Here is a 16,483-nt window from a genome sequence, read left to right on the forward strand (position 1 = left end):
AAGGAAGACGCCACCAGATTTCCATCCATGAGTGGGTCTTCATCTAACTCTGCAGCTGCTGTCAGTCTCGCTATATAGAACAAGCCACCACCACACACACCGTCCTGCCCACTGGAGCAGTTCATAGGTTTTCTCTATGTGAGTGAGCCTAATAAATCATTGATTGTTTTTATCTACACTGACCTGGCGCCCTGCTTTTCTTATTTTACATAGTGAAGGAAAGTGACTGATAGAAATTACTTATTAACCACTTCAAGTCCGGACACTTTCACCCCCTTCCTGTCCAGGCCAATTTTCATCGCTATCACAATTTGAATGACAATTGCGCGGTGATGCAAGTTTGTACCCATTTGAATTTTTTAGCATTTTTTTGAGACAGATAAAGCTTTATTTTGGTGGTATTTATTCACCACTGGGATTTTTATTTTTTTTGCTATATACCGTATTTTTCGCTCCATAAGACGCACCTGACCATAAGACGCACCTAGGTTTTAGAGGCGAAAAACAAGAAAAAAAAAATATTCTGAACCAATGGACTGCAGACACAGTACAGGAGATGACCAGAGACTGCGGACACAGTACAGGAGATGACCAGAGACTGCGGACACAGTACAGGAGATGACCAGAGACTGCGGACACAGTACAGGAGATGACCAGAGACTGCGGACACAGTACAGGAGATGACCAGAGACTGCGGACACAGTGCAGGGAATGACCAGAGACTGCGGACACAGTGCAGGGAATGACCAGAGACTGCGGACACAGTGCAGGAGATGACCAGAGACTGCAGACACAGTGCAGGAGATGACCAGAGACTGCAGACACAGTGCAGGGAATGACCAGAGACTGCAGACAGTGCAGGGAATGACCAGAGACTGCAGACAGTGCAGGAGATGACCAGAGACTGCAGACAGTGCAGGGAATGACCAGAGACTGCGGACACAGTGCAGGAGATGACCAGAGACTGCAGACACAGTGCAGGAGATGACCAGAGACTGCAGACACAGTGCAGGAGATGACCAGAGACTGCAGACACAGTGCAGGAGATGACCAGAGACTGCAGACACAGTGCAGGGAATGACCAGAGACTGCAGACAGTGCAGGGAATGACCAGAGACTGCAGACAGTGCAGGGAATGACCAGAGACTGCAGACAGTGCAGGGAATGACCAGAGACTGCAGACAGTGCAGGGGATGACCAGAGACTGCAGACAGTGCAGGGGATGACCAGAGACTGCAGACAGTGCAGGGGATGACCAGAGACTGCAGACAGTGCAGGGGATGACCAGAGACTGCAGACAGTGCAGGGGATGACCAGAGACTGCAGACAGTGCAGGGGATGACCAGAGACTGCAGACAGTGCAGGGGATGACCAGAGACTGCAGACAGTGCAGGGAATGACCAGAGACTGCAGACAGTGCAGGAGATGACCAGAGACTGCAGACAGTGAAGGGAATGACCAGAGACTGCTGACCTTTGGCGAGGGAGGGGGAGCGGGTACCTGAATTTGACAGGTACCCGCTCCCACTTCTGCGGAGTTGTCTTTCCCTCTTCTTCCCGGGCCGGCTTCTGTGACAGCTGGGTGCCCACTGCGCATGCGCGAGAAGCGCTGCGCTTTCTGAATGGCCCGGAGCCTTCTGGGACCTGTCATGTGTCCCAGAAGACACCGGATCATTCACAAAGCGCAGCACATGCGCAGTGGGCACCCGGCTGTCACAGAAGCCAGCGCGGGAAGACTGTGCAGCGCTGGAGCGAGGAACAGGTAAGGCCCTGCAGGAGAGAACAGCTGAGCGGCCGGCCCGGTATTCTGACGTGGTGGCGGCAGAAATACCGGACCGGCCGCTTTATATTCGCTCCATAAGACGCACTGACATTTTCCCCCCTTTTTTGGGGGGAAAAAAGTGCGCCTTATGGAGCGAAAAATACGGTAAATGAAAGTCCAAAAATTTGGAAAAAAAGTGTTTTTCTTATAAAATTTTGCAAATAAATAATATTTAATCATAAACCTTGGCCAAAATTTATTCAGTTATCTTTTTAGTAGGAGAAAAAAAAAAAACCCAAAATGGTTTATAACCAAATCAATTATAATTTTTTTTACATTTATTTTATTTTTTTATATTATTATTTACATTTTTTTTTTTTTTTAACATACTGTCACCCTAGCAGTAGTGTCACCATGTACTACTTGTGGGGAGTGATAATTTTTTTTTTACACTGATTGCCTTTACACCCATAAAGGCTGTACAAGTAATCATTTCTCCTTCTCTCTGGCTGCATTCTTGCAGCCATTGAGAAATAGTGTGAGCTGAGATTGGTCACAGCTTGTCACATGGTACAAGGCTGTTGTGAATGGCCCTGTACCATGTGACCTCTGTGATCATTCACAGATTTCACACGTAGTAAGCAATGATGTCAGAAGTGACATCTTGCTTACTACTCTGCATGTGATCACTGATTGGCCAATCAGTGATCACATGATCGGGACCTCGCACAGAGGTCCCGTACGACTATCAGTGTTCCATTGTGTCCGGAGGACACAGCGGGCACCGAATCGTGGTGCTGCATGCTCCCAGGGAGCGTGCACAAGCATGGGGCGGGGAGGTCGTTTATATACAATGGCCGGACGGGAGGTGATTAAACAAAGCAGTAAACAAACGGGACTCTGAATAAGCCATTTGTATGAAGGTACAGAATTATTTGACACCCTACAGTAACAATCCATTTGATGCAATAATTGAGAAACCAATTCATCCCAAACTACAACGTTTGATTGACATGATCGGCTTTATTCAATAAAGTTCTTATTGTAGAGCGCTGGTTCTTACATGTAGCAACTATTCTACATTCATTGTACTTGAGTCAGACCAGTACAAGGTAGATTCTAACTGGTTCCTATGGACAACTACACAGACATTGTGATCTTACCCAGTTAAAGTCAGATCTGTAAAAGATTAGACTCATGTAAGTTGCTATGAGTTACTCTTTTTAATACTAACCCCTTGACGCCGACGTAACACAAATATGCGGCCTCACGGACCTGGGCTTTTTTCCGTGGGGCCGCATATTTGCGTACCTGTCTTTGTGTTGGGAGCGCGCCCCTCAGCGCGCTCCCAGCACCGAGACCGCGGTGTCACTGAGAGCACCGGGTCCCGTTCTAACGATCGGGACCCGGGACTCCCGGGTCACATGATCGCTGTGATAGCCTCTGATTGGCTATCACAGTGATCAGTCACTGTGCAGCGCGGCCCCCTTGTTTTTTTTCTCTCTCTCTATGAATGGAGAAGAGAGATACATTGTATATCTCGAACTCCTGTCAGAGAAAAGAAAAAAAAAGATAAATAAATAAATTTTAAAAAAATAAAAGAAAAAATAAAAAAAAAATACCTAGATCAAGGTTTGATCCAGTTCAGTGCCAGGGTTAGTCTTTAGGTCAGGGTCAAGGTCAGGGTCAAAGGTCAGGGTCAGGATTTTAAAAAAAATTGGTATCAGTGTCAGTTAGTGTTAATGTCAGTGTCAGTTAGTGTTAGTGTGTTTCAGGTAAAAAAAAAAGACAAAAACAAAATGCGCACTATGGTTTCTGGGCTGTACTACGGGTACAAACAACAAATAACATACACATATATGGTATCGCTGCGATCGTCAAGAGCTGGAGAATTTATTTTGGGTTGCTCTTTGGTGGTAGGTTATGGTCATAACAAGAAACACATAGCTAAATAAAAAAAAAAAAAAAAGGATTTTTTTTACTATTTTTGGCCAGTTTTCCTTTGATAATAAAAAAAAAAAAAATCAGGAGATATCCATTACCATTTACCACCAAATGAAAGCCCAATTTGTCCTGAAAAAATCAAGGTATAATCCACCTGGATGTGCAAAGTAGTTGTGATGATATGTACGGTTTTGCTATCACATGTCAACGGTGCAGAATTGTGCTTAGGCCTTTAGATTTGTTTTACCCTTAGGGGTGAAGGGGTTAAGGAAGGACATGCAAGCTGATACAGAACAGGTAAGAACTTACCCACAGAGTTTTAGAAGTAAGGCTACGACCAATCCAGTCCATCAAGTTAAAAAGCAAAAAGCAGCAAACAGGATTGAAAAATTTGCCTAAAATAGGAAAACATGAATTAAAAGCACAGATATTACAAGAAGTGCTACAATATTGAAATAAATTCTAAGAGAAAAAAAAACTCACTCCAGTTGTCATTATGTTTTATATTCGTGCCAACTTTGGCAGTGATTGCTGGAAACACTGACAACGTCACTCCAAATGTGAGTACTATCGTCACAGCCATTACCCAGATCTAAAGGAGGGAAAAAACAAAAAAAAAAAGACTCAGCTTGCCTTAAATTTCCCAATTTCACCTCCCAATAAATCAGCCCCAACAGTTTCATCATTAGAAATTGAAGGGCAAGTGTGACAACACAGGGGGGGAGAGAGAGAGAGAGGCAGTGTGTGTGTGTGTGTGTGTGTTTCCACCCACATACACAGTTTAGGGTTTAACTGCATCTCCTCCACTTTCATTGAATGGCCCAAGTCTTCTCACAGTCCCCAAGAATGAATAGTTTATTCCCTATGATAGTCAACATTGAGGTGTTTGCATATCGTTCTATCTCAAGAGTCTCTTCTCCAGGGAGAATACGTTTAATGTTTGTGGCCATTCCAGGTAACGAAGGTCCTCCAGTCCCCTTATTAGCTTTGCTGACCTTCTCTGGATGCTTTCCTGTTCCAGCAAATTCTTCCTGAGGACTGGTGAACAGAAATGGCTGCATACTCAAGATGTGGCCGAACCAGGGTTTTATAAAGTGGTATGATTGTAGTTTTCTCTCCTGAGTAAATTCCCTTTGCAAACATATATATCTACAACAAAGTCAAGGGGTTGTGAAATCAGGCTTTATTATTAACCTGTTCACACCTCTCCATGGGTGGGCCTTGATATGTAAACAAACCTGTGCTGAAAGCATGTACCCTGTGAGCTCCTGGCACCTAACGGAAAGCTCCAGATCCCTACTAGCAATCAGGAGCTTTCAAATCATGTGACCGCTTTGACAGCCAATCACAGCGGTCACATGATCATTAACCCCATCCCTTAAAAAGGCAAGGAGGCACCAGCATTAGGGGCTTAATTACTAATTATTACAACTATACTCCATAAAATACTTATTTTTAACTATCAGTAACAAGCTGTTAACCAAGTCATATACATTACAGCACAAAAAGCAATGTGCCAAGCAAAACAAATTAAAAAAAAAAAGGGAGGACCTGTATTGTGGAAGCGATTTAAAAAAAAAAAAAAAAAAAAAAAAAAAAAAAAGAAGGTTACCAATTTATCATGCCTTCAAGGTGTCTCTGATGAGGCAGCCATCATGGTAGAGAAGCAAGGCTTTGCTCTCTCATGTTAGAGCTTTGCCCCCATGACTGGTGGGATAATGGTGAAGGTATAGCGGGAGAGATGAAGTACAACACTGCGTACACTAGAGGTCATGGAGAGAACACTGGGAGGCATTAAGAAACACTTGAGGTTTCAAGGGAACACAGGGGGTCTGGCTGTTAACATGTGGCTGTATTGATCGGACATTGCTAAACTGGCATGCTAGCCCTTTAAGACAGCGCTTTGGACTGGCTAACAGAGGAAGCAGGAAGCTGGCGGTTGCACCCAGAGGGAAAGCCCGGGCGTTGGAGTTTGGAACAGGTGGGTGTGACAGTGCCTTAGATGTTCACATAACATGAGTACCTAGGCACAGTCACATGTCTGAAAGAACACTGCTATTTTTCTAAGACATTTAAAAACAAAAACCATAATAATAATAAAAAAAATAAAACCCTCAGACTTACAGATGATAGTGATTCTAGGAGCCTTTCAGGAGAGCACCTGGAGAGAGCGCAGCTCCACCCATAATTGCAGGAAACACTGCAATTAAAAGATCTGCCTCTTCCACCATGCCCTCAGTTATAGCCAAGTAACCTCTAACATGCTGGAAAACAAAACGGAAACAAACACCATGTCAACCACAGACATAAGTCACAAAAGATAAAGAGGGGAATTAGATGCTGCTGTCCTGAAAGGCTCCTAGAAATACCATCACCCGTAAGTCTGAGGTTTTCTCTCCTTGCCTTTCAGGACAGCACCTGGAGAAGATAACCGAGTAACTTACTCCTACGGTGGGACCACTACTTGCAGACTTTCCTGCCAAAAGACTGGTCCGCTGCAGCCAACAAGTCCACTCTATAATGCCGAATAAATGTGGAAAAGCTGGACCACGTAGCTGCTTTGCAAATCTGTTCCAGAGATACACCAGCCCTTTCATCCCAAGAGGCCGCCACCGATCTTGTGTGCTGCTACCCCTTCAAGAGGCTCTTTGCCTAATGCCTCGTAGGCTTCTTTGATGGCCTGTCTGAGCCATCTGCCTAGAGTACTTTTGGAGGCTCTTTCCCCTTTGCGATCACCCATAAAGAGTATGAACAAGGAATTTGACTTACTAAACTTCTTCAACACCCCCAAAAATCTCAGACATCTTTTATCACCCAGTGTGCGAAATGCCTCTTCCCCCGGATTAGCTGGAACTGTACAGAATGTAGGCAACACTATTTCCTGCAAACGATGAAAGGATGAGGAGATCTTTGGATGAAAACCGGGATCCATTCTAGTGACCACTTGGTCCAGAAAAATAACTAAAAAAGGTTTAGAAATTGACAGCACCTGGATCTCACTTATCCTACGAGTTGACAAAATGGCAATTAGGAAAAAAGGTTTTTAGAACTAAATTTTGAACCAAAGCTTCCTCTAGGGGCTCAACACAGTTTCCTTGTGAGCCCTCGTAAAACTAAAGACAAATCCCATTTGGGAAAAACTTTAACTGAAACTAGCCTGGACCTGGCCAAAGCTGTAAAAGAAAAAAATTTAATAATTAGTGCCTCCTGGGATAAACTTCTCTCCAGGAATGCTGAAAGCTGCTACTTGAACTTTAAGGGTACTTACCGCTCGCCCCTTCTCCAATTCTTAATGGAGAAAAAAATTCCAGGTCTGACATGACGGTTTATCTGGAAACCCTTCTCTGAACACCAGGAACTAAAGCTCTTCCAAACCTTCATATATAATCGCCAGTCGATTCTGCGAGCCCATTAAGTAAATGGCTGAGAGGGAGGCCAACTTCTTTTCCGCCCAAGGACAGGATCTCTAGTGCCAACTTCAGCAGTCCCCCTGCTCCTTGTGGCCCCCTGCCTTGAAATGTAAGCCACTGCTGTTGTAATGCCCGAAGGACCTGAATGCAATACCCAGTCGCTGACTGCTGAAAGAAAAAACCCAGTTGGATGGCTTTCAACTCTCTCCAGTTTGAGGACTTCCTGGCCTCCACTCTGGACCATGAGCCCTGTGCCGTCTGGTCTTCGAAGTGCAGATGAGCCTGAGTCGTCTGAAGATTTAACAGCACCTGCACCTTGGTTCTCGTAAACACAAGTAGGTCATCCAAATATGGCACACCAAAATCCCCCTCAACCTCAGAGGCTCTAGTGCTTCTGTCATGACCTTTTGGTGAACACCCTTGCCTTGGAGAAGATGACAGGCCAAAAGGGTAGTGCCCTGAATTGTAGGTGCCAGATAGATGTTCCCCTTTTGACCGCCAGTAGGCGGAACTTTTAGAGAAGACTGTGCTATCGGAATATGCAGATAAGCATCCCCGCGGATTGACGGTTGCCCTAAGGCATCTCGGGGATAGCAACTTCCTTACTGAAAAAATGTATCCATGCGAAAGTGCTTGTACCTAATGGATTTGTTCAGTATTTTCAGATCCAAACCATACAAGACCTCCCCGAGGGCTTTTGGACTAAAGAGATGTGAGAGTAGAACCCCCGACCCTCTTGTCCCTTGGCACCTGAATGAAGACTTCATGCTGCGTCATTTCCCTCAAAAAGGGGAGTCATTGCTGAGGCCATCTCCTGACTCCTTGGGAGACTGGTTACACAAAATCTGGTCGGTGGGGTCTGGGAGAACTCCATGGTATACCCTTGGGCCAATGACAATGACAAAGGCACTTGATGTTGTTTATTTCCATTGTGAAAAGAAGGGCCGAAGCCTCCCTCCCACTGGAAGAGAATTATCATTGGCTCTTGGCCGGTCGCTCTGGGGGTCTGCAGAGCACTCCCACTTTACCCCCATTCTTTTGAAAACTCCCATTTTCTTTTCTGGGTCAAACAAATACCAGCATGTCTTTGAGACATGGGAGGAAACCCATACAGGCACAGCATGCAAACTCCAACCAGCGACCCTAGTGCCCGCTAGGGAGCAGTACTAACCACTTAGTCACTGCACTGTCACATGCCTGTAATGCTAAAAAAGGCAAAAATTCTTCCTGACCGGCTTTTTCTTATTTTTCGACTGGAAAGCCTTCTTTTCCGCCGTTCCATCCAGCACGGTTTCCAGCTCTTAGGCCAAAGAGCACGTCTCCCAAAAGGGAATCTCACATAACTTCACTTTGGATGCTGAGTCCCTCGACCAGGTCTTAAGCCAGATGGTTCTCCTTGTTGAGATGACCAACTCCGAGGACCTGGCCGTCATCTTAATAGACTGTGCCGATGCGTCAGTCAAATATTTTATGACCTTTAGGAGTACTGGGAACGACTCCAAAGCTCTCTCCTGGAGGTCCCTGCGTCCATGATGATTCCTCAGCTGATCTAACCAGCATTCCAAATTTTTCGCCACCACTGTGGAGGCCCTTGCCGGCTTGAGGTTGGTTAGGGAAGAGTCCCATGCTATTTTAAGGCGAAAGTCTGCCCTTTTATCCGTTGCATCTTTCAGGATGCCCATAACCTCAAAAACCAAAACAATGCGCCTCAAAACTCGAGAAAAAAGGCCGCACCCAAGCTCGGTTCCGTGTACTGACAGCTGGACTTTCTCCGCCTGAATTTCAGCGTCGTATATACATTGCTTTCAGCAAGTTATCCATCGCCTCTTTAAAAGGGTGGTCTTTGCAAAATTTTTACATCACAGGACAATTGCGCATTGAATTAACAACCACAAACAAGCCATTTATTGACGCTGCCCTCAATGCAATCCTATTTAAATGCCACTATGCAGTTTGCGGTCACCGGTGCGGGGATTTGAACTCAGGACCTCATGCTTGTAAGCATAGGGATTTACCACCATCAGAGCTATTTGTTTATATGTTGGCGCACTTTCAACCTGTTCTTCACCCTCCTCTTCTTCTGAATCTCTGAGGAATAGAAGAATGCTCTCTCTCTCTCCTTCTGATTCGCCGATCCCAACCTGGCCTGAGGCAGGCGGCAGAGGACTGGACAAGATGCTCTGTTGCAAGCCCTGTTGAAGCATCGACAGTTTATCTAACAAAGATCAAACTGACCCCAGCGTTTCCTCTTTGACGGAAGCAAACCTGTCCCTGCATTGCTGTGAAGATTCCTCTTTCACTAAATCTGCCACACAGGCTCTACGTCGCATCAGGCTCCCATCCAGCCGGACCCTGACCTCCCCTCCCCTTTTACTGCCATAAGAGAGAGAGAGTGCGTGAGGAGACATAGCCCACAAAACCCCTAAGTCATCCACCTGAGCCCTGGAGCAGAGCGGAGTCACCTCTGTGCCAAGGCAGCAGGTTTCTCAATAGGGCAGGCAAACCATAAAGAAAGACAACAAAGCCCCCTGTAAGAATAAAAAGCACCCCCATTACCTAGGCTAGGGGTGTGTACGATGCGCCTGCTTCTGCCGCTGGACCCTCTGCCTCCTCCATCCTGCAGAGTGCACAGCTTTGCTGAGACCTGTGGTCCTCTTGAAGTTCCCGCCGGTCTCCAGAATGCTGGTGAGCCAGAACTGGAAGCACCCATTGACCTGCCTCTTCTCCTTACGTTCCAGTGGCCAGAACCAATGCCGCCACGCCCCCGCCTACCAGCTCGGCGTCCCCCGCCGGCCGGGCCTGCAAGACACCGCAGGAAGCCGCCTGATGGCTACCCTAGACCGGGTCCCGGGAGACCCGCTCCTTTCCAAGCCCATAGACACGACAGGGACTCCCTGGCTGGCCATCGCTCCAGGAGACAGAAGGCATCGGAACCCCCCCCAACCACCGGAGGAAGGAGCTGGGCTAATCCACACATACACCTTCTGCAAAGTAAAGACGGACTGCCTGCCCCCCCCGGAGTCCAATCCAGGTTCCTGCAGCGCTTCCACTATGGTCAGAGAAAACACTATAACTGAGGGCATGGTGGAAGAGGCGGATCTTTTAATTGCAGGGTTTCCTGTGATTATGGGTGGAGCTGCGCTCTCTCCATGTGCTGTCCTGAAAGGCAAGGAGAGAAAAAACACCCTTCTCCTTTGGCCTTGAAAGGGTAGTGCTTAGGCAAAATTAAATATAGATATAAAAACAGAAAAAGATGGTAAACCTCCAAAAACAGGAACTACTGACATATACATCTGCCTCATCAAAACTCTTCTCTGGCAACAGAAGTTTGAGAGATCAGACACATTCCTCTCATCTCTGCATACACTGAAAAGGCTGTAATTGTACCCACATTGTGCTGTAATAGAATACAGCAGGGAGTGATTCAATTCCACCCCCAGATCAGGGGTCTTCCAGATTACACAAGAGAAATTTTAAATGACCAACAACGTATGGTCCCTGATATCAATCAGCTACCACCCATGCCTTTCTGTATACTATTTTTTGTGATGACAGCTTGACCTGTATTAAAGAAGTATAGCCAAAGCTTTTTTGGCTATTCTTCTAAGGATCACAGGAGTGCAGTTCGTTCTGCACTCCTGTGATGCGTTTTCAGCCAACACCGCACTAAAGCCCGCTGTCGGTTGAGATCACAGAGCCAGTTCAGGCTTTACAGTCAGGATCCACCCAGTTGCCTGGACTGACAGCTGGCTCAGCCTCTCAGCAAGCCGCTGAGAGCATGAGCTAGCCGTTCCCATCCCCTCAACAGCCCAACACTCCAGTGAGCGCTGGAGAGGAACAGCAGACAGCAGTGACCGACAACCACCAACTTTCAGCAGCTTGAAGGCAGAGCGAAGCGATCAGCAGTGTTTGATCACTCGGTTCTCAGTCTGGAGCGAGCAGGGAAAAGATTGAGCATCGGACCAATACGACATATACCTAGACGAGTAAATTTCCCCCCCTCCACAAATCCCATATTTCGCTTTTAAACGTGTGCAAATGATTTATTGTTACACAGACATTTTACACAGACATTAATGATTCATGAAATACTTGCCTTTCTTAAAATAGTGCAGATTGACACAGTGTGTTTCTCTTCCTCTACACCACCAGCTTCTGCCTCTTTTAGCAGTAACACAGCTTTCTTCTGTCCTGCATCTCCATTTTCCTCTCCTAAAGGAGTAAATATAATTATGTAATTGTGCTAAAAATAACAAAATGGTCTCTCTGTACAACTGTAAAAAAAAATAAAATAAATAAGACACCAAACCTTGATGTAACAATTCTGTTTTTGTTTCCATCTCATAACTCTTTGAACTGTTTCTGTTGGATTTAGAAAGATGATACTGTGCAAAATCCTAAAGGGAAAAAAATAAAGATGATATAAACCAAATCACAAAATTTCATGGCAAAGAATCCAAATCCACAGACAAAACACTTACTAGACGAGGAAGCAGAAGGTAGCATATAATTGAAATGGAAGTCCCAACACAAGGGGTGATGAAATAACCCAGAGCAACAGTCTCATGATCCGCACCACCTAAAAGGATGTAGAAGTAGGGTAGAAAAGCAATCAAGTTTAGAGACTAAAGAATATATTAAGAGGCACATACATTGATATACACTCATTAAGAAAACAGCAAATCAAGAAATGAAGGATATCTAAACAAAAGCACAAACATAATGCACAGCAGCTTACAAGTCCTTGTACGTGATGGTTGCTTTGTTTTTTTTTAGACTAAAGAACATTTTCGGCAAGCACAGACAATACCTGCTGGTCTTGCCAGAAATGTGTCCTTGTTGCTTCGTTGTGAACGGAGCTGAAATCCCAAAATAGTATTATCCTCCTTCCAAGCTACCTTCTGTAAACAACCAATTCCCTTGCCCCCACGTAATAAAGTTGAAGAGGAAGACATGTTTGTAGTTCAAATTGTGAGAGCAATCTAGTGACAACTTTGGCTGCCTCTGCAACTACTGTGAAGTGAATAAGTGAAGACACCATAAAGGACAGGGGCTCAAAATTACAAAGCAGCACCTATCGCTTTAAGAACTGCAGTAAAATACCTTTTACCGTTTTTCAAGATTTTTTTGCAATTCACTAAAAATACACACACTACTAATACACTGCATGAGCAATTTTATGAAGTGATGCAGTATTTTAGTAGTGAAAGCTAGCGGTGCTTTAACACCCGTGGTAGCCACCATCCTTATGCAGTAAACAACATGGTTGTTAACCACTTGCCCTCCAGAAGTCTTATCCCCCTTCCTGACCAGGCCATTTTTTGCGTTACGGCGCTGTGTTACTTTGAATGACAATTGCGCCGTCATGCAACGCTGCACCCAAATTAAATTTACATCATTTTTGTCCCACAAAAAGAGCTTTCTTCTGGTGGCGTTTGATCGCTCACATGGTTTTTATTTTTTGCACTATAAACAAAAAAACCGACAATTTTGAGGAAAAAAAAAAACAAAATTTTTGACATTAAACATGTCCAATAAAAATTAAAAAAAAAAAAATCAAATTTTGTCATAAATTTAGGGCAAAATGTATTCTGCTACATGTCTTTGCTAAAAAAAAAAAATCTCAATATGTGTAAATGAATTGGTTTACAAACGGCGGTATATATACTGGAATGGTTTTTTTTTTTACTAGTAATGGTGGCGATCAGCGACTTATAGCGGGACTGCTGCGGGCATTCTGACACTGGGAACTGACTTGGTGTCACTGACATCCCTAGTGACACCAATACAATGATCAGTGCTAATAAAAAGCACTGACACTACTAATGGCACTGGGCAGGAAGGGGTTAACGTGGGGCCATAAAAGGGTTAACTGTGTGCGGTTTCACATTATGTGCTGTGTGTGCTTTCAACTGTAAGCACACTGCTTTGTATGGCTCTGCTATGCAATCAGAGTGCAGGAGCTGACAGGGGAGTGAACTGCATTGTTTACATACAGTTCTCTCCTTCGTCGGTAATAGACGGTCAGCAGGTGCCAGCGAGTAATCACTGGCCGGGACCCGGTGATTGACAGCTGAGGCCGCGAATGAAGGTGTGGGTAGGGCGCGCATGTCCCCCTACCCAGAACTGCAAAATCACGTGTGTATATACACACACGATTTTGCGCACCCGCGCCACCCTCTAGCAGTATTTCTACTATAGGGCAGCCTGGAAGCAGTTAAGTTCTATTGGCCACAGCACGTGATTTTGCGCACCCATGCTGCCCTGTAGCAGTATTTCTGCAATAGGGCGGTTAAGGAGCAGGCGGCCGCAACCATCCAGTATATATAGATCATAATTTTTTTAAAGGAGCAGGTGGTCACTGTGTCCTTAACAACCATGACTCATTTTGCTGTCAGCAGGGTTTCCCTGACAGTAGAACGTAAACAAAAGAATTGCCAATATAAAAAAGAATGCTGTGGAGTTCTGAGTGTGTACAGAACACCCCATGAAAATGTAATTTCCTGCTTGTGTGATTGGCTTACTGATTTTCTCAGAAGTCTGCACTAAGATACAAGTCAGATTCCATACTTCCTATGGGAAATCACATCTAAAGGGATGTAGACACTGCAATTTTCCTCAGTGCCCTGCAGGTGCAGCAGCTGATTGATAAATCAGTCTCGCCCATATAGATGCACTCTGCGCATGGACACAGACAAACATACATCTACTTCTTCAGAACAACAAAAGGTAGGAATCTGCAACAAAGTCTGTAAAAATCCTTCAATGTACATTGGTCACCCAGAGGGGAATGTTTATTTCTCAACAAAAGTAAAGTTACTGTTTTAAAGTATAAGTAGAAAGCACTTTATTACAAACACTGCATAATACTTACTTGACATTGACAGTATCATAGCCAAAGCAGCAAACATTCCAGCCATTCCTTGACCACTAAGGAACATGCTGCTATACTGCTGAGGGAAGAGAGTCAGAAGCCCAAATAGACTACCCTGTAGAATCGCACAAAAGGCTGCAGTGTTGGTGAAAGGGATAAGACAAAAAACAAAGAACAGAATTAGAATATATACACAAGATGATATTCAATTAAAATTAAACCTGTGCCAAGACTATGCCTTTTAAATAGTTTATACGTTCTGAACAAGCAGTACAAGTCTTTATTCACCTTTAAAAGAGATGCTGAAATCTTTGTTCCTAACCTGTTACTTTCTAATGCAACAAAATCCTGGCCATCCTGCCAGCCCTTTAATGTGAGCAAAATTAGGTGTTTCTAAGCTGTCAAAAATGGCCTGAAACCTGAATTCATACAAGCCTTGTTCGCTGCCCAACAGACCAATAAATAGGATTTTTGTACTGTAAAATCCCTTTCTTAGAAGGACATAGAAGTCTTTTTACCTTTGGGTTATACTGCCACCTACAGGAGGACTGGACATTGGCAAACATAAAACACTTTAAGACCTGGCCATGATAACCCCTGATACAACAGCATGCCTGTTTTGTAGCAAGCAATAGCAAGAAGCAAGATCAAAAACAAAATCCTATTTTCTCTCTCATCATTTCAAGGGCACACTTACAATTGGCATGCCCAAAAGCAGTTCAACTGAAGGGTGGGCAACAGCAAACAACTGGTAAAAGGTTCAATGTAAGCAAAATGAACTAGGGACTGCCTGCAACTCGAAAGCCACCTAAATAACCAGCGCATAAAGCTTGCACCTGTTGTGCCTGCCAGCCCCACCTGGTAACAAGAAAATGAGAACAGGACCAGGTAATCTAGCATGGGGAACAATGCCTGGTGCCACAAAGAGCAAGAGAATACATAATTAGCCTATTATTTGGCTTACCAAGTCTCAGGACAAAGAAAAAAAAAAACACTTAAATTACAGCAGAGCATTTGGAAAGTCTTTCCAATCAAGTCTGAAGAACACAAGTAGGAAAGACCTAGATCCGGGAGTATAGGTTCCAGTGAACATCAGAGCATTCCATGTTACTGTCAGGGGATCCTGCACCACAAAACAAGCCTGTTCAGCATGTAGGGGACCCAGGGTAACAGAGTCCCCATCTGACATCCACTACCTGCAACACAGGTCCTGATATGCACCTAGATGTGTGGACCTCTCCCTTATGTGTAACCTTATTTTTATCATCCATTGAGAGACACAGGAATGTAGTAATTCTTGCACATTTTGGACATCCAAAAGCAGTCCAACTGAGATGTGGGCAACAGGCACTGAGAGATCCAACAGATTTCAAAAATGTTTCTACTAGTAGTATCTGAAGAAATCAATAATAGATATTAAAAATATACAAATATGGAAATTGTCAAGACTAAAGAAAAAGGACAGTAAGGCTCAATGTAGGTCAGATGTAGCTTCAAAATAGAACCTTTAAGAGAACATTTACCAAGAAAAAACGATGAGCCTCAACTAAACGTAGACAAAACAATAATGTACCATAAGTCCCGGTCACACTGGATGCGAATTGGCATGCGATTTGCAAGCCATGCGACTTGCAAATTGCATACCAAGTCGCACCCTATTGTCCACAGTTAGGAGTGGTCATATCGGTGCGGTTCTGACTTGGTTGCAGCCGCACCAATTTCTAAAGTAGTACATGCACTACTTTTAGTGCGATTTCCAGACATCCAATATCCTCTAATAACAGGCTAGAATGCACTGCAAAGTATCATGAACACCTTGTAACGCTGAGTAATAAGAACATGCTGAAATACAGGCTTCTTTAGGAGAGGCAGTGAAGACTGAAACAGAGATGGCAATACAGGCTACAATGCAGAGCCCAGTGCCTGAAGATCACATTCCAGGCTTACAATTTTCAGTTCAGCGGGGACCAGGCATGGCCTCCAAAGTTATTGCCAAGGGCATGCCAATCCAGATAACTGCTGGCTATGGACTATCGCAAGTAGAAAAGACATGGTGGCGCCACTCTGAGTGTAGATAGTATAAAAAGCAGTTAATCATAAAATGCACTCACAAGAGTAGATTATTAAAAGCATGTCAGGAGGAATGCTGGTCCGGTGGAGCTGATCGTCCTATGTGGCACTCTTGGTATATCCCCTGGTGTCCAGGGCTCGGGGAGTAGCAGAGAGGCGCAGTGGGGCTCAATTGGATGGCGTCACAGTACGGACCAGGTTTCCAAGATGGCGCTCGTTCGGAGCATGCACGCTCCTTCGTCAGGCCGATGAAGCCCTGGCACCACCGGAGCGGCGGGGATACATAGGTGCCGCATAGAACAATCGGCTCCACCGGACCATCACTCCTCATGACATGCTTTTAATAATCTACTCTTATGAGTGCATTTTAGGATTAAATGTGCCTGCTTGTAATACTATCTACACTTAGAGTGGCGCCGCTGTC

The 16,483-nt window shown here is 44.7% G+C and overlaps 1 protein-coding gene across 2 annotated transcripts in view; it reads right to left on the reverse strand.

Moving 5' to 3' along the window:
* Positions 1 to 16,483, reverse strand: part of SLC29A2 (solute carrier family 29 member 2) — a 40,323-nt gene that overhangs the window by 5,435 nt on the left and 18,405 nt on the right. For both annotated transcript variants that reach the window (XM_089658072.1, XM_089658073.1), the window contains exons 6-11: positions 13,990 to 14,124; positions 11,597 to 11,694; positions 11,425 to 11,512; positions 11,212 to 11,327; positions 4,189 to 4,297; positions 4,015 to 4,100 (exon numbers count right to left, since the gene is read on the reverse strand). In XM_089658072.1, the coding sequence (XP_089514198.1) occupies positions 4,015 to 4,100; positions 4,189 to 4,297; positions 11,212 to 11,327; positions 11,425 to 11,512; positions 11,597 to 11,694; positions 13,990 to 14,124 (632 nt within the window). The remainder of the gene's footprint in view (positions 1 to 4,014; positions 4,101 to 4,188; positions 4,298 to 11,211; positions 11,328 to 11,424; positions 11,513 to 11,596; positions 11,695 to 13,989; positions 14,125 to 16,483) is intronic.

The sequence above is a fragment of the Staurois parvus genome, unplaced genomic scaffold, assembly GCF_062004578.1.
Source record: "Staurois parvus isolate SC_StPar_1 unplaced genomic scaffold, SC_StPar_1.0 ptg001051l, whole genome shotgun sequence".
Lineage (NCBI taxonomy): Eukaryota > Metazoa > Chordata > Amphibia > Anura > Ranidae > Staurois > Staurois parvus.